The sequence below is a fragment of the Sprattus sprattus genome (genome assembly GCF_963457725.1).
Source record: "Sprattus sprattus genome assembly, chromosome: 13".
In the NCBI taxonomy this organism is placed as follows: domain Eukaryota; kingdom Metazoa; phylum Chordata; class Actinopteri; order Clupeiformes; family Clupeidae; genus Sprattus; species Sprattus sprattus.
The window spans coordinates 24,291,606-24,318,011 of NC_137911.1; the positions used below are offsets into that span (position 1 = coordinate 24,291,606).

The 26,406-nt window shown below is 47.0% G+C and overlaps 1 protein-coding gene across 1 annotated transcript in view; it reads right to left on the minus strand.

Moving 5' to 3' along the window:
• Window positions 1-3,561: 3,561 nt before the first annotated feature.
• sash1b (SAM and SH3 domain containing 1b) overlaps window positions 3,562-26,406 on the minus strand; it is a gene marked incomplete at its 5' end in the record, with an annotated part of 77,845 nt that continues 55,000 nt past the window's right edge. The window contains 17 exons of the mRNA XM_080850743.1: window positions 3,562-4,151; window positions 4,380-4,530; window positions 4,901-5,107; window positions 5,779-5,948; window positions 6,211-6,340; window positions 6,958-7,104; window positions 7,669-7,743; window positions 8,079-8,319; window positions 8,910-9,096; window positions 9,893-10,025; window positions 13,494-13,592; window positions 14,079-14,194; window positions 14,405-14,491; window positions 15,005-15,045; window positions 16,565-16,614; window positions 16,863-16,913; window positions 17,282-17,410. Coding sequence (XP_080706869.1) covers window positions 3,994-4,151; window positions 4,380-4,530; window positions 4,901-5,107; window positions 5,779-5,948; window positions 6,211-6,340; window positions 6,958-7,104; window positions 7,669-7,743; window positions 8,079-8,319; window positions 8,910-9,096; window positions 9,893-10,025; window positions 13,494-13,592; window positions 14,079-14,194; window positions 14,405-14,491; window positions 15,005-15,045; window positions 16,565-16,614; window positions 16,863-16,913; window positions 17,282-17,410 — 2,172 coding nt within the window. The 3' untranslated portion in view covers window positions 3,562-3,993. The remainder of the gene's footprint in view (window positions 4,152-4,379; window positions 4,531-4,900; window positions 5,108-5,778; window positions 5,949-6,210; window positions 6,341-6,957; window positions 7,105-7,668; window positions 7,744-8,078; window positions 8,320-8,909; window positions 9,097-9,892; window positions 10,026-13,493; window positions 13,593-14,078; window positions 14,195-14,404; window positions 14,492-15,004; window positions 15,046-16,564; window positions 16,615-16,862; window positions 16,914-17,281; window positions 17,411-26,406) is intronic.

A 26,406-nucleotide genomic window follows, 5' to 3' on the forward strand; every position in this document is an offset into this window, starting at 1 on the left:
CCCTTTGGATGGGATCTGGGAGAGGGAGGAGATAGGGTAGAAATAATGATCAGGAGCAGATCAGGGGGAAACATGCGAGGTGATCAGATGAAGCCGAGGCAGAATCAGAATGAAACCCACACAAATTAGAAATGGTCTTCTTCAGTTCTGCTGCGTGGGCACGGATTAATTAAGTGCAGGCGGACTCATTCACCCAACATTCACAACTATGATCACCTCCAACACTAAATATTGTCACAGTGCCTGCTCTGTACAACCACAAAATGGAACAAGATGATCTCAGAAGACAGAGCATTTCCATCTGGATGTATTTATAAACCACTCTAAGAGGCATTGTTTAAATATTTCACTCATCCAGGCCTATTGTCTTCATAATATTCAATTTAAGAAATGTAATCCTCAAGGCTTTACTCTGTGGTTGAATAGATTATTATCTTCAGCTGTCTCATCCTCATTTTCTGCAGGCCCACTATCACATCAAATATATGAATATATATACTGTATATATATATCTTTATTTGAGTCACAGGTAGGAAAAGTGCATGACGCATCTCTTACAGCCATACGGTGCTCCTTGTGAAGCTGCTGGACTCTGATGTGATCCATGACCCTGGCTGTGTCACCAAGAGCCTCGCTGAACTCCTCAGAATACCTCTGGACCAGAGTAAGGGGAATCCCACAACGACCATGCTGCAGGGGTATAAGACCATACATGAACACTATGAGCAGGACTAATACGACAGTAAGGCTAATGGGATAACTGCTCACAGTACCGTAAACAATGACGCATTCAAACTTACTATCAAGACCTTCTGATAACACATTTTCACACTCAGACATAAAGTTTAAGCGTTAACGTCCAAAACATTTTCTATCAAATGAGATGAAGCAACATTGTTTTGTATTGTGTCCCACATCTCTGTACCTTGTCAGAGTATGGCTCCTCAGTGAGGCAGATCCCCTCTGATGCCAGCTTTTCCTCCACGAGAAACTCCAGGTTTCCCATGGTGCCCTGCGTGCCCCTCCTGCCTGCACCTGGCAGCTTCCTGTGCGTTGGAGATCCCGGGGTGAGGGGTGGCTGAGGAGCACGGGCCAGATCCACAGCGGAGCCGAGGTTCTCAGATGTCTTGGAGCTTGGGGTGCTGTTCTGGGGAGCAGTGGTGGGATCTTCAGATGGTGTGGAATGTACAGTGGTTTGATGAGTGGCAGGACACTGCTGAGCGCCCCGGGCTGGTGGGTGTATTGAGCTTCTACTGCTGGGCAAATAGTCTTTGGGTTTAGCAGGAATCGGAGGCTTGGTGCCCCTTTGGGTGTGGGGCTTCTTCGATGGTGGTGTGACTGTGGCGTGAACCTGACGGACCTCCATGAGGTTGGTGACCTGAGCAGGTGATGAGTCATCAATCTGTTCAGGTGCCACAGGGCTCTGGGGACTATGGGACTTCTCCATAGGCTGCTGTTCTTCTGCTGCTGATGGAGGGGGCATCTGAGCCATCTTCTCAAGCTGCTGCCCATCACAAACCAGCTCCACAGCACAAGGGACTAAAAGCTGCGATGGTTGGGTTGTTTCGGGTAAGGAAAGGGCATTTGGCTGCACCCTTTCTGTTGATTCAGACTCAAAAGTTGCAGTTGAATGTTTCAGCTCTGTGTCACATGACAAGGATGTGCTAGCATGCATTGGTTCATCTGTTTGAGATGCACAAGCTGCAGTGATCTGTGTTGGTCCGGCTACTTCACGTGCAATGGGTGCACTGGCTTGTGTTGGTTCTTCATGTTCAGATGAAGCACAAAGCACGCTGGGCTGTGATGGTTCCACTGGCTCACAGACACAGTTTGCAGTCTGCGCTGGTAGTTTGTCTATTTCATACACAAAGGCCGTACTGACACGGGTTGGTTCCTCTCTTTGAGACCCAAAATGTCCACTAGACTGCAGAGTCTCTTCTGCTGGTCCGGATGCACATGTTTCACCGGCCTGACTTGGATCTTCAGTTTCAGACGCTGGCGGCACTTGTGAGGCCTCCACTGATTCACATGCATGTGGCACAGGCAACAGGACTGGCACCGTGGCCTCAGACACACCTGGTGCAGTCAGCCGTATGAGTCCCGCTTTCTCACATGGAGATGGAGGGACCAGTTCTGTGGCCACAGCTGGTTCTGCTGCTTCCTGCTCCTCTGTGTTGCCACATGGCTCTCCCTGGAGCGCCCCCTCCTGGTGGACCTCCTCCAGTGACTGGTAGCACCTCCTGAAGCCCAAAGCTGCATGGCTTCCCAGGGAGTCCAAGCTCTGGCTGAGGGTACTGGCTTCCAGCATGCCGTCGTCCACTAGGCCCTGCAGGGTTGCTATGCGGGGTGGGAGGGAGTTGGGTCTCTGCTCCTGCCCAGGAGGAGTGAGGCTGGGGTGGGTCAGGGGGAGGCTGGGGGACTCTGGGGAAGGAAGGTGGCTGGACTCGAACCCTGACGAGGACCTGCTTAAGTAAGATGTCTTTTTGCTCCTCCCTATGAAAAAAGCAGTTGTGTGCAGAACATATAATTGTCTTAACCATCATCAAAGTATTATGATTATTATTATTGAGAAGCATCAAAGTATTATTTAAGTCACTAACTTCTGAAAACTACATGAACAGTACCATGGAGTCAGCAGTAGGTGTATTGTAGCCAGAAGAGCATGCTTTGATGTGCAAAAGAAAGCAGATGTGAGATGGCAGACTTGGATAGATGTGCAGATGTAAAGTAGCGTGTCTAAGTTAATGTGCAAGTGACACAAGGAGCCATTGAGGGGGAGATAAAAGAAGCAGGCCGCCAGACAGATGAAGGACAGAGCAGTTTATTACAGACTCTCCTAACTGAGATGACAAGAGGCACACCTCTCTCAGCACTGTTCCCCAAAACACAGGTCCCCTCAGTGCATGCTTAAGAGCTTTCAGCACAAACTAGGTTCTGTCTTACTGGATCTTCCAATGTCCATTTACTGACAGTCTATGGTACAGTTTGAACCACCATGAGAATAGGCTGCTACAGGCTATTAGTGTTTGCTCTGTGGTGAGAGACTCTTAACAGTAGCTGTTAACACAACCCCTTAACTCAACTAACTCCCACCTGCATGACGAGTACAGTATAGCTTTTTTTTGTTAGTTTTTTTGTAAATATAACTATCTCCTTTTTTAATGGTTGCCTATATTGTAACATACATCTTTTTTAGGCACATCATAGGATACTGTGCAAGAATAAATATTTCCAACTTGAAAAAAAATATACACACAAAGATGGCCGAAAGAAAAAAAATGAAAATGAACAAGCATGGAACACAGACATGTCAACTCTGCACACTGACAGGCACACTGACAGGCACAAAAGCACCATAGAAACTAGGGAGTTATAAAGACTAAATCCAAGCTAAATTAAATTAAAAAAAAATTGTACTGGCAATGAGTAAGTTTAGAACAGAGTATTTTGTCCCCCCCACACTATAGTTTTTTTAGTCACTCGTGTTTTTCAGCACTACCACAAAGATCAGCAAGTGCCCACACCCCCAACTCCCAAACCCACCCCTCCCCCTCCCCAAAAACGTCTTCACAGAACACCCGAGTTCATTCTGCTGGAGTTCTGAGCTTCTCTAAAAGCCCCCTGGTGCCGTGAGAACTGGGCTGAGAGGTGGGCATGCTTGCAGATGAGAGATGGAGCGCAGAGCTTTGATGATGACCAGGTGGCAGAAGAGAAGAGCGGGACTCCTCTCCTCCGTAATCGCAGATACGAAAGCAGAGGAAACGTGACAGAATGGCAAAGAGATGAGGCTTCGGAGGAGAGGGTAGAAAGAGAGAGAGAGAGAGAGAGAGAGAGAGAGAGAGAGAGAGAGAGAGAGAGAGAGAGAGAGAGAGAGAGAGCGAGGGACAGCTAGGTGCGGCAGTGGCAGCAGCACAGAGAAGGTCAGCGGAAGGTGGTCGCCTTTGGCTGCAGAGGCATGGTGACCCGCTTCAAAGGTCGAAAGGTCACAGGGGTTCACGAGCGACGCAGGCTGTCGTTACCGTTCTCCAGGTGTTCGGTGCTCTCATAGCAGCCGGAGTCGCGGGGGGAGTCACCCGCGGGGACGGGCCCCTCTAGAAGTAGCTTCTCCTGGGAGCCGCTCAAGCCTCCTGCCCGCTCAGGGTCACTGTTGCCTGGAAGAGGAGACAGTTATGGTTGACACAACCACATCTATTTGCAGGCATCTGGTCTGTATGCATTCTATACACAACATCACAGAAATTGATGACAATCGGGTGTGAGCGACTTATAGAGGTTTCATGGACAAATTCATGTCATATGAGGTTTTCAGTGGTTATCAGCACACTTTTATTGTATGTGTGTGTGTGAGTGCGTGCGTGAGTGAGTGAGTGTGTACTTACTGTCGTACTCCTGCAGTAGCTCTACAGCAGTCATCAGCACAGCTTTGTGCTGGGGGTCTCTGATATTGAGCTCTTCCAGGTCCTCCTCCTCCAGAAGCTTGAAGGTGTCCAGGTCCTCATAGCCGTTGAACAGGAATGTCGGCATGTGTTCCTGAAGGAGGAGACACCAAATCAACCAATCCAATAGTCATGCTTACATGGGTATGCCATTAATACTAGAAAATGTTATAGGTGCTTTCCCCACATTTTAATCTGTCCTGCCCACAACCGATCTCCCTCTTTCCTCCAGAAACAACAGTGTTCATAAGACATCCATTAAAAAGACCGAAATTGGACAATGTCAGATTTCAAGGTGTCAGTTATGTGGAGGTTGATGACTAGCTATGCTAATGTTTCGACTAAGGCAGCTGTTATTGTTGTTGAGTGTTGCCGTCATGGTTACTTTGAGGTTGATGACTAGCTATGCTAATGTTTCGACTCAGGTGGCTGTTATTGTTGTTGAGTGTTGCCGTCATGGTTACTTTGAGGTTGATGCGCTCCAGGAGCTCCTCCACAGAGGTGGGCTTGGGCGGGCGGGCCTTCCTCCTCCTGCGGCTGCTCTTGCGGGGCTTCTCTTCCTCGCTCAGCACGTCCACGTAGATGAACTTGAACGTGCCCACTTTGTTGTTCAGCAGGCCCATCCACGTGCCCATGGGCGGTTTGCTGATGACTTCAATCACGTCTCCTTTCTGAAGAAGAAAATGGCAGTGCATTGGTATTTAGTTACACATCAGAAAACACACACCAGGTACTCCAGCAGGTCAGTCTTACTTTACAGACCAGCCCTGGTAGGCACAACAGACATGAATAGAATCAATTGTACACCAGCATGATCATTGCAGCCATTACCTATGCAGTCAGAAACATTGAGCACTGACACAATGACACTAATGACACATTGAATATGTATAACTTTACTGTGGTCATCCCTCTTCACTAGTAATTCATGCTAATTCTTAAATGGAATCCATTTTGTATGTATTAAGCAGATAGTGCTAGTCAGTGGAGGTGTTGATGCCTGGACAGAGGCCCTACTTTCAGGGCCACTTTGTGCTGCAGCGAACTGCTGTGGTTAAAGAGTTCTAAAATGGATGTTGCTCTGATAAACACAAGGCTGCTGTTTTTGACTGTCAGTCGACCTGTGTGGTCAGAGTGAACGTACACTTTCACTTCTGAAGACTGCAGAAGCGGCTAACCAAGAAAAGGAACGCAAAGAGCTTCACAGTCAATAATACAGTTGTTTCAAGGTTGTTAATATTCTGTAGTCTGCACAGTAGATTGGTTCCACATTGAGCTTGCTGTCACGTGTACAGTGTGTGTGTGTGTGTGTGTGTGTTTGGACGATGAGAGTAAGTCTCACTTTGAGTTTGAGGGAGTCCGTATCGTAAGGACTCGGGGTGAAGTCCGTGTGCACCTGCGCTCTGCCACAGAACGGGCCACGGTACGGCAGCTCCTCCTCCTCGGCGTCCTCAGATTTGACGCTCTCACGGTTACTGGCCGAGGAGTCTGTAGTGCTGACTGTCTGACCACCTGGACACACAACACACACCGCCAGGGCACTGGTTTCAGCAGCTGTCTGAACCTTTCATGTGCATGCCAATTCTAAAGCACATTCAGATGTGTATAAAAGCCGTTCTCAGAGAACATTAATATCTAAACAACACACAGAAATGCACAAAAACTAAACACTCACATAACAACGACAGGTGTTTTAGTGCATACTTACAAACTTACTTGCAAACACACCATGAAACAACGAACACATTACAACAAACAAACAGCAAACACTTACTCATGGAGCTCTGTCCACTCAGGGAGCTCCTCAGGCTCTCCACAGAGCCCCCAGCCTTGAGGCGAGGCTTCTCCAGGGTGTCTGTGTCCAGAGGGGGAGACAGCGAGCTGCAGCCTCGGATGGGACTGGACTGTAGATGGAGAGAGAGAGTGAATGAGTTAGAGAGAGTGAGTGAGAGAGAGAGAGAGAGAGAGAGAGAGAGAGAGAGAGACAGGGAGGGAGTGAGAGAGAAAGAGATAGAGAGAAAGAGAGAGAGAGAGAGAGAGAGAGAGAAAGAGAGAGTGTGAGAGAAAGAGAGAGTGTGAGAGAGAAAGGACATAGATGTCTTCACTCCTGTCATAACACATATAGGCCCGCAGAGGGCCCCCTAGAGCTGTGCAGATGAAATCACACGTCCGCTTTCTTGCCCATGTCCAATAATAACCCTTCACAACGAATGGCATTTAGTGTAGGTCACAAAATACAGTTTACTGAAATAGAATGTTTTTTTTTTTTACATAATGGTAAGAATATGAACTCAGCTTATGATAATATTTGCATTGGCTGTACCATGACATTGTGCTTTTCAGTATAAACATCTCAAGTATGCAGAGAGCTAAAAAAATGTGCTCAATATAAAAATGTGAGGGATTTTTGTTGGAGAGTTTCAGAGAGCAGAAGGGAATGAGGGTTTAGAGTCAGCCTTCTGGGTGAGGAGCAGTGCGGGGGGGGGGGGCAGAGGGTTTGGGGGTGCAGTGGGGAGGGTACCTGCTCAGAGCTGACAGGGCTGTGGTACTTCTTGGAGATGCGTTTCCTCATGGTCTCCTTCACGGATCTCACCTTCTTCCCCAGAGACACCCGCGTGGGCGCCGGTGAGCGAGAAACCTCCCTCAGTCCGTCATCCTCACCTTTAGCCTGCAGTGGGACACGGGCCTTAGACTGTGCGCACATTTCTATTCCACTAAAATACAGAGAGTTACCTGAGCCCTATCAGATCGAATAACATTTATACTATATGTTCATCTCTTCCATACTAATCAGATAGACAGATAGGTACAAAAACAGATGTGCTGAACTTGAAAATATGCCTGCTTCTAAAGCTTTGCAACTTAACAAGCTGTTGTGAAGATCTAAACATTTTTCCAGGGAACAAAATACAATTTCTCAAATATCTATTCGACATTTTTGTGGATAACAAAACCAACATTCATTGTCATTTTTTCCATGAAGTAAATAATGGTATCATTGACACAGGGAGTAATTTAAAACATTTCCATGAGTAGGTTCAGCACAGTGAGCACTTTACCCTGTTACCACTATTATAAATGATCACAGAAACTGTCTATTTATTAATCAAATTATACCGATTAATCATTGTTTATAGTGCCTCTCCAGGACTTTAATTTTCTGATTAGACATGCAACCATGGCAACAAGGCAGATCTGAGAGGACAGGGTCTTCCGTGTTCTGTGTACTCACATTGGGGTCACACAGAGTGCTGGGAGAATACAGGGGGCGGTTGGAGAGGTCGAATCCCCCAAAACTGCAGGTCCTCTGTGGAACAAAACCATAAGATTTATGTCCCAATGAGATCAGAATAATTGTGAACAGACAGCTAGTAATCTGTAGCACTGGAGAAATATAATACTGGTCTGGTTTGTACAACCTCCATTAGCCCATATGAAGGAACAGAGACAAGCACAGTCAGTCTTGCTTTATCATAACTTGGTCATGCTTTAGCATTTGATTGATTGTGTGTGTGATTCTTTTAATAATCACACACACAATCTCTGGCTCAACACATACCAGGTAGGCCCATGTCTGGTGGTAATCCCGCTTGCCACAGTAGATGGTTGCTATAATGCCAGAGGTGTTCTGCCCCCACTCACCCCGTGGTAGTTGAGGCTGAGCCCCCGTCGCACCTCACCCTCGGTGGCAGAGCGGGGCATATGGGGCTCGTCCTCGCACCCCCCTTCCACCTCGGAGAAAGAAGAGCCACTGCCTGCCTCCAGCACCCCCAGAGCCAGGGGGCTCCCCGGTCCTCTGCCAGGTATGCCCCCGGCTACGCCTCCCAGCCCAATCAGGCCTCCGCTGCTGGACTTCCCAAAGGCCCGGAACAGCTTGTGACTGCTGCAGGAGCAGAAGCAAAAACACCATATGTATCATACTGTTTTCAGGTTTTAAGATGAAAATACTCAATACCAGTACTAGGCAATGATACCTGTATTACAACTATTACTGTGACTGGGTGGAGAGAGAGATAATAGGTGTAGTTAAGTGTGGTTTGATGATGTGTTGATGTGCTACTGGTTTGGAATTTGTATTGTGTTTACAAACAATCACCAATAAAAGTCAGAAATGTAGGATTTCGCTGCTGAAGTTCTTACACTGACATATAATGTGATTCTCGGCCATTTCCAAACACTGTAAGTAAACCTGCAGATGTAGCTCTGAGCGGATGAGTGCTTATACAGTACCAGTCAAAAGTTTGGAAACACCTTCTCATTTTTTGAGAAGTTTTTTCTTTACTTTTATTATTTTCTGCATGGTAAATAACACTTTTTTTGTTTAGTACATCATTCCATATGTGTTCTTTCATAGTTTAAATGTCTTCAGTATAAATCTACAATGTAGAAAATAATAAAAGTAAAGAAAAAACTTCTCAAAGAAATTAAAGGTGTGTCCAAACTTTTGAGTGGTACTGTAGGTGTGGCCTGTACCTGTAGGTGTCCAGGCTGCTGGAGGAGGGAGAGGTGGTCAGGCTGTCCGAGTCTCCATCCAATGAGAGCTGCTCGTGCAGCACCGAGGCCAGGCCGTCTCCCTGGGAGACCAGCAGCTTCCTCTGCACACCTGAGTAGATGGGAGTGGGCTCCTCAGTGGAGGGAGACGCCTCTGAGCTCGCACACTCTGAGAGGAAGAGAGACGGGGAGGAGAAGAAGACATTAAAACACATAAAAAGATGTTGGAAGCTTTTGAAAACCCAACTCTTCAGAGAGCACGTCCCTTCCTAACTGGCACCTTGACTAGTGCTTAACTTGCACTTACAGCAGTTACATTACTGCACTTCTTTTTCTTTTCTATGTCCTTTTTCTATTTCTTATGTAAAGTAGTATTTATTGTTACACCAGGTTTTTATTGCTCTTAGCTTGACTGTTCTCTCCCTTGCACGTCGCTTTGGACAAAAGCGTCTGCTAAATGACTAAATGTAAAAGAGCTCTCTTCTGAGGTAACAGGTATCATAAGGAGTTTCAAATCTGCCTTAAAGGCCTCCCAATAGATCATCATCAGCATACATCAAAGATGAACAGTACAGAGAGGTACTGGTAGGCTTGAAAGTAGTCGTTCAAGAAAACTGATATTGATATGAGGTAGTGACACAGATGGAAAATCCTTGTAGTTATATTTTATATTTGGTTTCTTTCCTTTTTATTTGTTTTGTTTTACCTTTATATCAGGCACCTGTTAATTATAAGAGAAATGATGTACAAGGAAAAGTATCCAACGTTGTTTGAAACCTGTCGGCCTGAATAAAGCTAGAGAAAGTAGTCGTTCAGCAGCTGTCATCATAAACTGTGTATTTAGAATTTGTGCGATAAGACAACAAAACAATGTTTGTGTAAGATGCTTCTTATGAGTATACAACGTTTGTGAAAGATGATGCCTTAGTGAATGTGCAGGTCCACATCCCAGTGATGGTTCCCACCTCTAGATCCAGGCTTCTTGGACTCGTCGATCCGGATGAGCTTCTTGCGCACGCGGCGCGTGGAGTTGACCAGCTTATGCAGCCTGCGGAACGTGACCGAGTCCTCCAGCTCGTCCTCGGACTGCTCCCTCGACTGGCGGAGAACAATGAGAGTCTGATCAGGGCACTGTTCAGTGCTTTGCAAGTAGGACAATCCTACGAAAGTTAGAGATATGCTCCCACGCCAAGATTATATAGACTGTGGATTCTGATGGCACATGGTCAGTATTTGTTTCAACAGTTATGTAATGTAAGAGATGGAAACATTTGCAGTGGCCGCTAATAAGAATACATCAAACCAACTCCTTTTACCTTTGCAGGCAACAGCAGACACAGAGCCGCGGTGTGGTTGGAACCGAGACACTGAGGCTGGGGCCCGATACTAAAACACACCAAGATAACCTTGGGTGCTCAGGCCCACCGCTTCAGCTGTGGTGAGGGCTCTGCTTTACTGGAACTGCACCGTGTGTCCTGTCATTTCACATCAGTGTGGGCTGACTATTCTGGGCCTGACAAATCACCTTGTAATTTCCCACTGCGGCAGACACTGTTTATTTAAACATGGCCGACTCCTCTGCGCGTGCCTTTACAGACCAGGTAAGGAAAGAGTGCTGTTTTTGCACGACGCCTGTGGCATGAGTCACCGGTATACATAGCATAATATGCAACTGAGTGAACCATCCGTTATACTCTGCAGCACACTGCCAGCTGTCAGTCAATCAAATGCCATTCGCACAGGGCTCTGATGATGTTTGCTGTTTTCAGAGCTCATCATTGTCTATCTTTGTCATGTCTCTGGTATCAGAGAATCATCCGATTCAGACGCAGCCAGCCAGGTATCCAAAATGTTTGTGCTAAAATCTACAGGCAAGTTTCTACAGTTTAATGACTCAAGACCTATGTCTGTGGACCTATGAGTAGGACTGACTTGTAATTGTTATCTGTGGAAATTTGCCCCCATTTCCTGTCACACACACACACACACACACACACACACACACACACACACACACACACACACACACACACACACACACACACACACACACACACTCACTCTTAAGCCATGGTGCAGGCAGCAACACAGCAGGAACAGACACGTTGCTGAGGAGTCTCCAGCCTGCCTCAAGAGGCCTTTAGGGTTATCTGTTCTCCACCCACTTTCAGCTGTCAGCAGTCCACAGCACATAACCAGGGGGGTTATATTCACAGCCACACAGCCAGTGGCCCCATGTTCTTCTCACGGGTCAGTGCATCCACTTGCCCGCTCTCCCCTTCCCTTTGGAACTGTTCTGGAAGCTTCCTCCTGATACAGGTCATGAAATATTTATGTCAACTAAAAGAACTCTTGAATGTTCGAGGCAGTGCAGCGTGGCTCTGAAACCCCCCCTCGCAGCGTGTGGGGCTCATAGCGCGGACGTGTTTTCTAACAGTGGCTATAAGCAGCCTCGGCCCTCTCTGTGGTGTCCAGAGTGGAAACCCCATGCACCACGGCGCGGGCTATTCTTGTGCCTCGTGTTTAAATAACTTTTCATTTCTCAGAGATGCAGATATAAACCTCTCTCCACAGCTCTGCTCGGTGTGTCGCTGCTATGGCAGTGCATCCGTTACATAATGAGGCCATGTCAGCAGAAACACTCACAAACACACACACAAACACAGAACAAACACACACACACACACACAGACAACAAAAACACACAAAAGCATCCACACACCGCTGCCGCATGACTTCACCCACAGAGCTCTGCTTGCCCGCCGGAATGCTAATATGCTAACACTAATAGCCTCCACACTGAGATGAATGGTGTTTTGCCTAGGAAGTGCTAATGGCTGGCACAGAGTAGCGGGCAGGCCCACTGCCGTGCCTATGTGGCATTCATCTTCCGAACGAGACTAAATGTCACAGCTATGAGCGCCGCGCCACATAATTGCTACATTCCAGATGTGTCTAAAATTACCAGTGTCCTTACACACAGGTCACAAACACACACGCCCGGAAAACCGGCGAGCGACCGGAGGCAAACTGCTTCTTCCCTCTCAGGGGAAGGAGAGAGGTGCATGGGGAAGAGAAAAGCAGCGCAAGAGCTTGGGTGGAGAAACGGATAGATGGATGGACAGAATAGGAGACGATACTAAGAGGGAGAGGGAAATTATGGAGATGGAGGGACTCAGTTTACGAGAAGCAGAATGGATAAAGACATATTTACTAACAAGGAGAAAGACAGAGAGAGAGAGAAAGAAAGAGAGACAGTGAAGAGATGAGACAAGATGGACAGAGTGGAAGAGAGCTGACAACTGATGAACAGGAGGAGGACACAGATAAAGTGTGCTGAAGGGATGCCAAAAGAAAGAGACCAACACTGGGAGAAAAAGTGAGAGAGTGATGAACTGAGAGTGATGATGGAGAGAGAGAGGGAGGGAGCAGTGTGAGAGCTGACCCCCCCCCCCCCCCCCCCCCCCCCCCCCCCATGCCACCCCTCTCCCCCTGCAGGAAAAGAGCTGCGGGCTGCAGAACAGAGGCTCAGGGCTGCATTCAGCTCCCACAGCAGCACAATGGGGGCTAGAGCTTTCAGCTTTCAGCCACATGAATACAAACACAGCCTGCAGGCCCAGCCACTGGGAGAGAGGTCCCTGTGTACAAGTGTGTGTGTGTGTGTGTGTGTGTGTGTGTGTGTGTGTGTGTGTTTGTGTGTGAGAGAAGTGAGGGTGTGAAAAGGGGGAATGTGTGTGTGTGTATGTGTGTTTGTTTGTGTGTGAGAGAAGCGAGAGTGTGAGAGTGTGTGTGTGTGTGTGTGTTTGTGTGTGAGAGAAGCGAGAGTGTGAAAGTGTGTGTGTGTGTGTTTGTGTGCGAGAGAAAGAGAGAGGCCACCAGTACGTAACCAGCCCACAGAGAGAGGGGAGCTCAACAGAGATGCATAGAAAAACAGAGCAAAACAAAATGGGAGTTACTGCTGGTGGAATAAAGCTAGACAAAGTGGCGTGTGTATATCAGGATCGGAGGGGTCATATGGTACCGTTAATGTTTGCAGCAGGTCTGCAGCCTTAACCTCAAACACACAAACAGGTGCCTGCCAGTGAGGACGGGTCCATCAGCATGTACATCAGCCTAGCTGTGCTCAGCCTTCAGGCTCTCCGCATCCCCTCTAAGCACCGGGCCTAGCCCTACACCTGCCCTTATGGCCTACACTTGCCATTATGGACATTCAACTCCATGTCAGGCTCCACAAACAAACTGTTCTTTCAGAGATCTCTAGTGTTTGTGTCATCATCATCCATCCACCATTCATGCTGCAGCAGAGCTGGTCAGAGATCTCTGCCCACCGTGTATAACCCAACACAGTGTATTTGATCGGATGAAACATGCAATCCTGTGTTTACTGGATGTTCAACAAACTGATTTGCAGATATTGATCAAAAACATGACAGCCTTGAATTTCTGTGCCTAACCACACAGACAGAAAAACTCAAACCTCTGTGTCAAATCATATTTCTGGAACCCTGAGTATTTAATCCTGCAATGTTTTGAGGAAACTGTCATGGAGGCTGTGGTCATACTCACGTTGCTGTTAGACTCGTTGACTGAGGGGCTGGAGCTGTGGTTCCACTCGGCCGTGTCTGTGCTGCTGGCCTGTCTGCTCTGGCTCTCAAACTCCTTCAGCTGAGCCAAAACAGAAAAAGAGGAGAAAAGGGACTGACTCTTTTTGACTATTCAGGAACTCATAGACAGGCATGCAGGCAGACACAAACACAGACCAATATTGTGTTCTCAAGAGTGGCTCACAAACAATAGATTCTTTAAACAGGAGAATGACTGATCCATGAATGAATGACGTTAATAAACCTTAACGAAACTGCGAGATCTGGCAATGTTTACTGCAGCAGAAACACATATGCAGTAGAAACGAGTATGCACGAGTGATGAAATAAAACGGTGCAAGGCTTTTATAGAGGTATAAACATGGGGGGCAGGCTGTGGAAAAAGTTTCCAGGCTACTGAAAAGTTTCATACGTTTGCAAAAAAAAAAAAAACACCACAGTGAATATAAAAAGATCAGCAATCCGGCTGCTATCAGTGTCTTTGTGAGTAAATGCTTGTGTCATCAGGGTTGTGATCATGGGGGTGGCTGCGTCAGCGTCCGCCTACCCGTGCGAGAGCCTCCTCCACGGTGATCATCCTCTCCTTCACCATCATCATCAGCTGGATCCGCTCCTCATCACTCATGGTGATCTCACTGGCCACGAAGCCCAGGTCCTCCCCCCCTGTGCCACAGGTCAAAGGTCACAACACAATCACCACCAACAACGACGACAACAACAACAACGACATCATCAAGCGTTCAAGTTTGGAAGTTTGGGCATGATGAAGGTTATTGTGGGGGCCATGTCAGCTAGCCCTACCAAGGGTTAAATCTCAGACCTCATATGGCTGTACCCAGAACAGTTATTTGCAAAAGTAAGCATGAGACGCACCTTTTGACATTTGCCTTCCAGTTCCTTTCTGAGACTTGCGGAAATTCTGCCAGAAAGATTTATTCTTCTTTCTGCTGTCGGCCTTTCCTGCATAGGGGGAATTGGTTGGGGTGAGCAAAGGGTTGATGATGGATGAGGACACTGAAATGTCGATATTTTTAAAGACAGACTAGTCAGCAGTTGGCAAAAAAATAGGCTATCAAATATAACAACACTAATGGTCTGTACAGTAAGTGTTGCTAAGATGGATATGGCAAATTCTGTCATAGGAAGCTTTTATTCTGAGTAACAACTAACTTCGTGCACTTGCACACACAGGCCCTCTCAGGGTTCCTAACGCACCTTGCTTGCTCGAGAAAAAATAAAAACACACACACACACACACACACACACACACACACACGCACGCACGCACGCACGCACGCACGCACACACACACACACACACACACACACACATAAAAGTACACAAAACACGCACACATGCATGCACGCACACGTCCCACACACACGCACACACACACGCGCACACACACACACACACACACACACACACACACACACACATAGAAGTACACAAAACATAAGAAGGCAAACGTACCTCCTATGCCATCTTCAGAGCTTGACTTGTGCATGGACAGCCTACAAACAATCCAAAAACAACCTGTTACTCAAGTGCACAAAAACTCTGAAGTAAAACCTCACGCCAGGCACCTCTGTGTCACGTCACCTGTTCTCCAACACTATCCTCCTCATTCTGCTCCGATCATCTCTCAGTCAACAGGAACAAAAACGGTTTCCTCTCCTCCTTCCTCTGTCCCTCCCTTCCTCTCTCCCCCCTCTCTCTCTCTCACTCCTTCTTGTCCTCGAAACTCTATACCTCCTTCTCTCGCTTGGACGCACGCACGCTCTCTCTCTCTCTCCCTGTCTCTGCTGCGGCTAAGAAGTGTGGGTTCCGTGCACCGTGGCGGGGGTTTGTTGTTCGCTGGCTGTGAGGTGACAGCTTTGGCCGGGGCTCTCCTGACACAATAGGGGCTTTTCACACGCCGGCCGCGTCTTTTCACCTCGCGCATTCCTCTCGCTCTCAGCTGACGCATGCTGCTGAGGTTAGCGACTATCACTCCCCCTCAGGCCCGCAGTGTCGCGCACTGGCCAGACGAGGGCGTGTGCCCGCCCGATGTGGGAACAGGTGAGGGTGAATACTGTTTACCCCAGTCATATTTCACGAACTAGGGAGGACCAATGCTCTTGTTGTCTAAACGCACAGTTGAAAAGAGTACAAATAGAGTGCACTGTAACTTTTGTCCTTTTTTCACATTGAAAAGAACAGTAAGAAGCCATTTGATTTAGCTTTGAACTTGCTTAGATGTGTCATATATAAGGGCTTTTCAGGTGGACACCATCATAAAACAACCTCACACTGCTGACCCTCAGGGAGGTGCTTTGGACGTCGTCTCATTCAGGGTGAATCATTGTGGAGAACTGTGGTTCAGTGACACTGGGCATCCTGCATAGTGCAGTACACCTGCATACAGGGGCTTTCCAGCTGCCTTGGCTGTATTCTTATCGGCAGTTGGCAAACGTGACCCACATACACAGGATGAACTAAATGAATACATGTGACCCACTGCACCTCGCCCTGGTGACAAGACTACTTATCATCACCACCTCCTCACCTCCACCTTCCCCTACAGTAGCTGAAGCCCCCCCTCACACACACACAATGACAGGAAGGAAGTAGACTAGATGTGTGTGTGAGTTGGTGGGGGGGGGGGGGGGGGGGGGGAGCGGGGGGTTCAAGTGACCATATGAGGGGTCAGCAGGAAATGCATAAAGTCCCACTTCCATGCGCGGATAGGACAGGGGATGTGGTGTGATGAGGTCAAGATCCCGGTCAGCAGTACGTGACTCAGAGAAATACCTAGGGTTCATATTTGGAAGCTGCCCGAACAAACTAAGAGATGACTAGCTGTCCTGAGTAATCATGGCTTCAGCTGGGACTGATTACTTGATTACACCTCCCATGTCTCTCACAAAAAAATAACAAGTCAACAAACTATACACATATTTCCTTTCAGAAAGATAAGTACATTTGATGATTGATACAGAATCTTGTGTACTACATGACTTGTTGACAGACTGTGGTTCAGAGGATGCTTACTTTCTCTCCGTCTCTGGGGTGGACATGGCACTGCTGAGGCCCAGAGACTCCTGCGGGGACGAACACAGGCACTCGTGTCACACCCAACACATACTTCACACATAATAGCCTTCTACAGCCACATACTCAACACTTCCTCTATAGCAGTTCGCATATTACTCTTTATCTTCGTGGAAGTGAAGTAGATAAATGTATATAGTTATGAATTTTTTAAGTGTATTTATTTACGTAGATAAAAATGCTTGTCATATTAAGTAGCTGTTGTTTGGCTGCTATGAACTATTCTGTGGTGACTCACCTGTATTTCTGATCTCAGCTGCAGAGAGGTAGAGATGGGTTCAATCTTGGCCTGAAGAACAGAGGAAGGAGGAGAGGAAAGGGGGATGAGTGTGAGTGGCCATACGTCTTAGGGGACTCACATTTCAGAATGTATGAATGTTCTGCATTATAACACAATTGAGTGCAATGAAATGCACTTGCATGCATTTAATCCATTAGGAACGACTGGAATGCTTTGTCTTGGTGTTTTTCTATATGCTGTGATATAAGCCAGCTGTGCAAGGGCGCACACATTCACAGTACAAACGCACCGTACACACACACACACAAACGCACCGTACATACACACACACACACACACACACACACACACACACACACACACACACACACAAACACACACACACACACAAACACACACAGTCAGTCGGCCTGTACCGTTTCAGTGTCCTGCGCCACCTTGCGTTTGCGTAACTCCTCCATCCTGTTGCAGACGTCGCTGAGAGAGGTGCTATAATATTCTGAGTACTCCTGTGCCAGATCCTCAACGTTCCCAAGAGAGCCATCCTTCAAGAGACGAGACAAAAGCACAAAAGCATGTTCATCAGTAGATGCATAAAATATCTCCATTAACCAACACAAACAACACACACACCACACACACACACACACACACACACACACACACACACACACACACACACAAACAAACACAAAGTAATTGTGGGCTATTATAGGAAATACCATGGTTGCAAGTTTGAGGAAGAGGTCTTCAATTCTCATCTGGGCAAAACTTCTGCTATTAAGTGGAAATTCTGTGAGGAGTCACATACGAATATTTCCACTAAGGGCCCTCCACTGAAACCTCCATCCCTCCCCATTCATTGCGTGACACAAAAAATTCCAACTCACACACAACAAAAGGCTAACAGAGGCTAAACTTATGTTTGCCAAGCTGCTGGTACTTAGACATATCGATCATTCTCAAAAACAATAGGTGCATAACAATTTTAGCAATTCCATAAAAACTAAGTCTCCAAAAACCACACCGATTGCTACTTGCACAGTAGTCACACACTCATATACTATGCACACTCATATACATACTCTCTCTCTCTCTCTCTCTAACACACACACACACAAACACTCTCTCTCTCTCTCTCGAAGTTGCACTCAGCTGTGACTGCAGATAGGCCATGACGCAGTTACCCTCTCTCAAGCCTCTCCTGAGCTCCCTCATCCATAAGTTTCTCCGAGTCACAACAGTGCCTGCCACGTACACCCCATTCCTCGCATTGTAGTGCTTGCCCCCCACGACCTCTACAGTACAGAACAAATCCATCCATTTAGTATGGCACAGAACATTGACCATATGTCACTGACATGCTTTTTCTGAGGACCACTTGCAGGCTGGTCTGCTGTGTTTACAGTGTGAGGGATATCACAGCACAGAAGATGATGCTCTTCTTAAGGGGAGACATATGATGGGAAACCATGTGTGGGGCACTCCACGTCCAACTGAGCATGCCTGGCGAACACCACAGGGAAGTGGACTCTGATTCTAGACCATTCAGTCAAAGCCCAAGCTTCTCTGAGAGCAGACGCATATGGCCTCAAGGCTACCTTGGAACCTTTGAGAAATGTCAACAACATTCCTTCACCTGGCACAAGAGGTGGAAGGTCGAGGGTTTAGAGTTGCCCACGGACACAGCATTGGCGTTGCTGCCCATTACACCTACTGTATACTGGTATTTGACTGGAACTTCAACAATAACGATTTCAAGATGACTGAAAATGGAGAAAAAGAGAAATGGTGGTTTTACTGAAACTCTGTGTCTGTGGAAAGGCATGTGGTCGATAAAGTCCCTGGAGCCTTTGAGTGGAAAGAATTCCAGAGCATTGACATGATAATGATAATATTGCTACATAAGTGGTGCAAACCAAGGGGATTGTTATCACCACAAAAACTCAGTAGCCTTGCTGACTCAAGGTTGTTGCCGTGAATATTTCAGTGTTTCCATTGTTTTTGAACATATTCTACAGTACACTACAATATGGTGATGCTATAAACAATTTATAAACACATGTTTGTTCCTCTGCAGGAATCGCCTCAGGTGTAGTTTTGGTGTTGAGTAAAGCAAATAGTATTTCATTATTTTAAAATGATTTTGTGGTATTGCCAAATCGCTATATTGACTACAGAGAAAGGGCACGGGTTGTAAACTTTTCAGTATGGCAGGTGAATTTGGAATAGCCTTTTTAATCTGAAGATAAAAACACTTCAGAACTATGTCTATGTTGTTACACACCTGTTGCTCCTACAGTGCGTTAACAAAAGAAAAGGTTGTCCAACTTACCAGCAGATTCATAACATCGGCCCATACACTATGAAAGCTGTCAGAAGCATGACTCACAGAATAGATCTTTTCGGTAGCATCCTCCTCCTCCATGTCTACAAACTCAGCCACCGAAATACCCGTGACACGCAACTTAAGCTAACAACAGACACCAACCGTAACGCTCGTGAATCCGAAAATGTAAAACTTAAAGTCCTGTTCCACCTGGAAAGTTTACCATGCCTCCCCAAAAGGCACTTGTTTCTATAGGAGTATCCTTTATAACACTTGACCGACGACTAAAGTGACTTAAATGTCAACATCTGAGCAACACTGTTAGGCAGCCACATGCGTCTGACTCGGACCTGCTCCATCCCGGACTTGGGTTTGTTTTATTCTTTCCCAACTCTTCGGACTGCCCACCCATGGTAGGCAGTAGGCACCATAATAACACACATATCGTACCAGAAAAATAAGTGTAGCCTTCAAATGTTTGAAAAGCAGAGCTGCTTTCTACGCTGTAGTAAAATAAACTATGACATAAAACACATCATATTGAGTGAATGCTCATTACACAACAGATCCGAAATACTCACTACGTTGCACTAGATGTATTATGTTCATATTAATGTGGTAATCGGCCTTTTTACGCCAAGTTCGCCATTTGTGTTGGTCAAACGCCGAGTTATTTGCAGAATAGTTACATTTACAAAGTTAGAATTCATAGAATGTTTGTTCCTGTTTCAACAGGTGGCCTCGGTGATTTAACTGCCTAAAACAATTTCTCCCTTAAGTGTACGTAGTCTAGCTATAATATCATATCGCTTTTAATTGTCCTCCAGCAAACTGAAAAAAAAAAACTTTGAGCGTAAATGATTAGATGTGTTACCGGTGTGTAGCACCACTGCTGTCGTTTGGTAAATGGTAAAAACAAACACAACTGTGAAGGCTCTCTCAAATAACCAGCAGCCGACAGACCATGCCGTTATAACACTATATTTTTCCAGTATATTTAACTTTTCCATCTTATCAAAGTGAGCTCTTTCTGCTCTACTAACTCCATCCATATTCCTCAGATCCAGCTAACTAAAGCAGGGAGGACTGCGTGATGTACTGCATCAGCGCTCTCCCAGCATGCTAATAAAGAGGAGTCTATTTTGCCAGCCAGACACCGTGGGGGAGACGGATCCAAAACACTGCACAGGAGAGGAAAACACACTTGCAAATTGGTTGAAAATTACTTGCTGCCTTATAAGCTTTGTGTTATCATGCACACACGTAAACAAAGAGATATTTTGTGCACTGCCTCAGAACCTGTTATATATATCTGTGTGGACATCTGAGTGAATGCATGTAAATGGATATCAGTCAGTAGCAGCCAGTTTCTCCTGTTTTCGAGACTCAAATTTGACATCCAGGGCTATGGTGTAGCTTTAACTGCTCAACATGGACGTTTATGGCACAGAAACGTAAAAGATGTCTAACTTTAAGGTCTGGAATGGCTCAACTGAAAGTAGTACTGTCATCATCCCTCAGGCGAGTCGTTGGGTGGCTGGACGGATGTCAGCAATGATGCAGCAGGGGATACAGACACCGAGACACTGCGGCATTGTCCTTGGTGGGACACAAATACTAGTTCACATATACACAAACACAAACACGGTGAGTGCTACTTGTATGCACTTACAATGACCACATGCCTATCATGCAGTGCGTGCTGTATCTAAGGCAAGTACACTACATGCCACTAAGAAGAGTCTGAGGTGACAAGGCTGCAAAAGGCTTCTAAGCAGAGCATGTACACTAACAACACACCACACCCTATTCAGCCATGATACTAGCAGCCCTCAACGAAACAAGCACACCATGAAGGGTTATAGCCAGCCACTAGATCTAAAATACATGAAACCCAATGTTATAAACCAATGTTATAAACCAAGGAGTGGAATGGCGAAAGGCAGATCTGTAATTTCATTATGAAGTTGTCGACCATCTTAACCACTGCTCTTGGCACATAGAGGCCTGAGCCGCCATCCTCCATCATGGGCTGCTTTTAAAAGACAAGAGATCTCCTTCACACCACTTGCTCTGTCTGCATGCAAATTCCTGGGGGCTCCAGCAGGACAAAGTGCTGTAACCCAGTGACATCCACACACACGCACACGCACATCCACACACACGCACGCACTCAATCAAGCACACACACACACACACACACACATACACACACACACACACACACACACACAGACACAGACACACACACACACACACACACACACACACACACACACACAGAGTATGATTACTGGGCTGTGTGCTATGAAAGAGGGGCATTCATGTGCTGCAGTTCCATGCCCCGGAGTCAGAGCGGCAGGAGATGTGGCAGCGCAGGCCAGGCCACGGAGAAGAGAGAGCTGCCCTGTGACGCACCACACGGGGCTATTCAGCTCAGTCCCCACACAGAAACTACCCCATTATACCCCACCCTATTACCACCCCATCCCCAGCCCACCCCACCCCACCCTACCCCACGATCACATGATCACTGCTTTGTCTTCCATGTGTGGCTCTTTCTTCCATGCTTCGAGCCTGGCTTAAGAGCATGAGTAGAAAAAAAACACGAGTGCAGTCTGGCTGATGGCACCGGGTGAAAGGCTGAGAGTCAGGCACTAGAGAGCACATCTGATGAACCATCTTGGCCCTGGACATCAGAGAAGCACGTCAGCGATCCACCCCCACAACCACCCCCACCCCCAGACCCATTCCCAACTCCCACCCCCAGACCCAACTCCCCCCAGCCCCAATAATGCATGCAGTTGAGCATGCTGAAAAACATCATGGCCAATTGGGCACGAGTAGTAGTCAACATACATGCCATTATGTATTCTGTAGGATGGTAAAGGAGATGTACTCAATTTACTCAAAAGGGGCTGGATTACTGGAGAGTGAGTTGAAACATGTTTTTTTTAAATTGTTTGGGCTAGTGACTTCAAAGATGGCTAATTGTCTCCATAGTGAAGGCTCTCATGTGTACCATGCCCTGCTGTGTAGATCATAATCTGTTTCAAGCCAGTGGTTTGAGAGGCCCTGTGCAGTTCATGGTTGAAGAACCCCAGCCTAAGCCCTGTGGATTCACGTGGAATTTTATGGAGCTCCAGTGCGCGAGGGGCCATTTACTGAACCAGAGAGGCTCCTGCGATAGAGAAAAGTTAACAGCCTAACTTGTGATTTTACTTGTCAGTGGTACTGATACTGTGGTACTGAATGAAGGGTCTTACTCTGACTACGGTCTCTGGTCATAGTGTGTGTAGCCCGTTGTTGCAGTGAAGGCAGACACAGGCACCACAGTCCTCTGGCATACAGACTGTGGTCAGCCAGACCAACCATTTTCATTTTAGTCAAATGTCGGGACTCTACCGGTGCTACTTTTCTCATGGATGTCTCACCCTCTTGACACTGGGTGGACAATGGGTGTGAAAATAAAATCAACTTCCACTTTCTACCATCTGCTAACTGGTTAATGATTTTATGACAGCTCACACTTGTGCTGCAAAGTTGGAGAGAAGAGGTTATTATTAAATTGTGGTCGTTTGCAGAAGTCGAATTGCAGTACTTTAAAATGCCACTCTTCCTGGATCACAGCCCCCCATTTAGTTATCAACACCTCAGCCTGGTGGCGGCTCCTGCCGCCCGTCATCTTTGATTAAAGTCTAAAGCACAGGGTGCATGATGGGTAATTACTCCGCAGGACAATGGGAGGATATGGAGTGCCTGTGAGATATGAGAGACCCCGAGGGCTGTTTGGATCACTTGCTTCCCTGCTGTGCAGAGACCTCCACTCCGCCTCTCTGGGGAGCAGGGCGGATGTGAGGAAGGACAAAGGGGACGACAAGAGGAGGCGATCCTTCAGGCGATCCACCAAAAGAAAAATAAACCTCGCTGTTCACATGCAGACTTGATGATACGTGACATCAAGGTGCGCTGACCTACATTAAAATCCCCAAACCTGGCCAACCTGCTGTCTTGTATTAGGAGAACTGCCATCTCTGATGATGAGGATGTTGCTCCTTGACAAAACCAGCCACATATAACCCAATTCAGTCCTCCAAAGTCTTTAAGAGTTTAAGAGGCTTATCCCCCCGGTGATGTAAGGGTTAAAGAAATGAGAGGACCTGTGTGAGATCTGGGGCGTCGGAGGGGATCCAGCCCATCTAATCCCCTGTCCTCCAGGTAGGCAGGGGTCAGCCAGCGAGACACCCCAATCAGCCTACTGAGGATGGGGGGGCAGGGGTTGAGGCGTGATGGAGGTGGGCTGGGCTGGGCTGGGTGGGTCGGCGTTGGTGGGGATTCAGAAGGCTTGGTGAATCAGTGAGCTGTGATGGGATTGGGCAGGGGGGGGAATGGCTTTCTGCGGGAGCGGTGATTACACTCAGGATGGGTTCTCTGCCCTTGAGGACCCCTGCAGAGAGGAGCAAAGATCTCTCTTTTCTTTCCCCCCCGAGGATGGAAAGAGAGGCTCTTTGTGTCTTTGTCTTCCTCTCTGTACCTGACAATCTTTCTATATCTTTCTCTATCTCTTTCCCTGCATTTCTCTCTGTGTGTATAAATGTTTGTATCTGTCTACATTAAAATACACATGTATCTGTATATTATGTGTACAGTATGGATGGATCTGTCTGTCTGTCCATCATAGACATTCCATTTTAGAGTTTTTTTTTCCGATCTGCATAGCGTTGGTTTGTTTAACCTAAATGGAGGAAAGGAACATTTTGAGCATAACTGAGAGATGACCTAACTTCCCTTGGCTCAATTCTCATCTTCATTGACAGAGATAGTGGTGTGTGTGTGTCTGTGTGTGTGTGTGTGTGTGTGTGTGTGTGTGTGTGTGTGTGTGTGTGTGTGTGTGTATGTACGTGAAGTATGTGTTCCTGAGTGTGTGTCACCGCACGGATGCATGAGGGGACAGAAATAGTTTCCCTGTGTTTGGAGAAGTGGTGAAAGGTGATGTGCTTCGAGGGGCTGACCCACCATCCCAAATCCCCTGTCACAGATTCAGAGACAAATCATTTCCCCCTCAGCGTGACTCACTTCTAGGCCATTACTCAGAACGTGACGCTGATCAGCAACATATGTGGATCAAATACATATCTCAACCATCAATGAATAAACACTTGAGAGGTTTACGGCACGCGAATATCCCTTACTTACAGCTGTGAATATAAAACATGTGAATTTCATCTGAAAGGCTTCAGACTTTCACCTGGTACAGGTTTGGGTAGAGATGTGGCGAGGTTTTGAGAGAGACCAGCTATGACTGAAAGTACATGTGAGAGATGCCGGCTTGGTTCTCACCGCCCATAGCAGCCTCCAGCTTCTGATCTGAGAACAGGTGGTTTGGGTGTGAAACTAGTCTTAGAGCTCAGGTCATGTAAGCGGGAACTGGTATGAGGCGCTGTTTTAGACGAGCTGGAACTGAGCCATAGACTCTCACTCCAAACCAGACTGTGGACGATATACATTTGGGCACTTTCAAACAGGAAATGATACACAAACAAAGACTTATTTGGAGGAGAGTCTGCATATGTGTGTGTGTGTGTGTGTGTGTGTGTATATGTGTGGTGGGGTGGGTGGGTGTTTGTAAGGGGGAACAAACTGCCACAAGAGGTTGAGTGAGACTGGGGGTGGAAAATAGAGAGGAAACAGGCTAACTAAACCGAAGGAGTCATCACACTGTCTTCACCCACGTTGAGCCGTTCCTGGAGTGCACATGTGAGACCCTGACAGTGGCTCGGTGCCCAGAGGAAACGGGGGCTTACTGAAACGCTTATGCTGAAGGATCTCTAATGGACTACATGTGTTCCTCCTCAGATCGCTTCTCTCTGTCTCTCTCTCCCTCTTTTTATCTCCCACTCTCTCCCTCTATCTCTCCCTCTCTCTGTCTCCCTCTTTTTCTCTCCCTCTTTCTCTCCTCTTTCTCTCCTCTTTTTCTCGGTCTTTTTCAGTCTGTGGCCAGCTCCTCTCCTCCCCATGCCTCCACACCCTTCCTGCAACATCACTGAATCCTCTCTCTATTTCTTTCTTGTTTTCTGGGCTGGTCTGGTCTGCAATTCCTTTCCCTCTCATTCCTTTCCATTTTCTGTCACTCTCTATCCCTCTTCCTGTCTGCTTCTCTATATTAAGTTGGAATCTGTGTTGAGTCCATGCTACATGACTTAAGGACTTTTAACAGGTCTTACTTACTTACTTACAGTGGACAAGAAAGCATGAAAGAAAACCAATTTGCCATCTTAAAAAAAGAACCATCAAGACCAACAGAAGGGACATTCAAGCCTTTCATTCTATCCTTAAATGCAACAGTTGGTTTACTTCTGATCTGCAGATAAGGTTAAATACTAGTAGGGTTAGGGGTAGAGATTTTACAGTCATCACACCCCCCCATCCTCTGATTAGTGAGGCAAGGCCAAGATCAGTCCACCCAAACAGAACTCGACATGACCTCACAGTAAAGCTTAGACAAGCCCAGCATGACCTTGCAAGCACAACTAGACCAAGTCTTTTACAGATTACAGCACTCAACCTTTCAACAGAGACTATACAACAGAGCTAAAACAAGCCTATTGTGTCTTACAACACTGTGTGTAAAACAGACTTCATCACAGCCGGCAAGCACCACAACCCAGCGTGGGAGAGACTGTCTCACTTTCCCAGGCTAACTGAGCTCTCTTTCTCCCTTGCTGTACCCCATCACCCCCCCCCCCCCCTCTTCGGACCATCACAATCAGAGTCCAAACTCTTTCCTGAGAGCTTTAGCAGGGCATGTAGGGACTCTGGCTTTACAGAACACCCCCTCGGTGTCTCTGGGACATCTGCCTGCCAAACATGAGCTCACTCTCCCAACACAGATCAGGCACAACTCCCAGGGCTGGAGCTGCTCGAGCCAGGAGCCCTCTGTGGGAACTCACGCGACAAGCAGCAGAACAAGCACAACACTGCACAGACAAGCGCCGCACAGAAAACATGCCGGTAGAACTCAAGTCAAAACACTCACCAAAGTGTACTAGATGCTCCAGAGCGCTCTGACAACCCACTGAATAAAGTTCTCCAGGAGAAACGCGAAACACTCACCAGAGAGAACATTGCCAAGCCTCAGAGAAGAAACTCTCTTTAAAGACACTCACCACAGAACACGAGGGCTCCCAGAAGCGACGCTGGTTCACTCTCTCA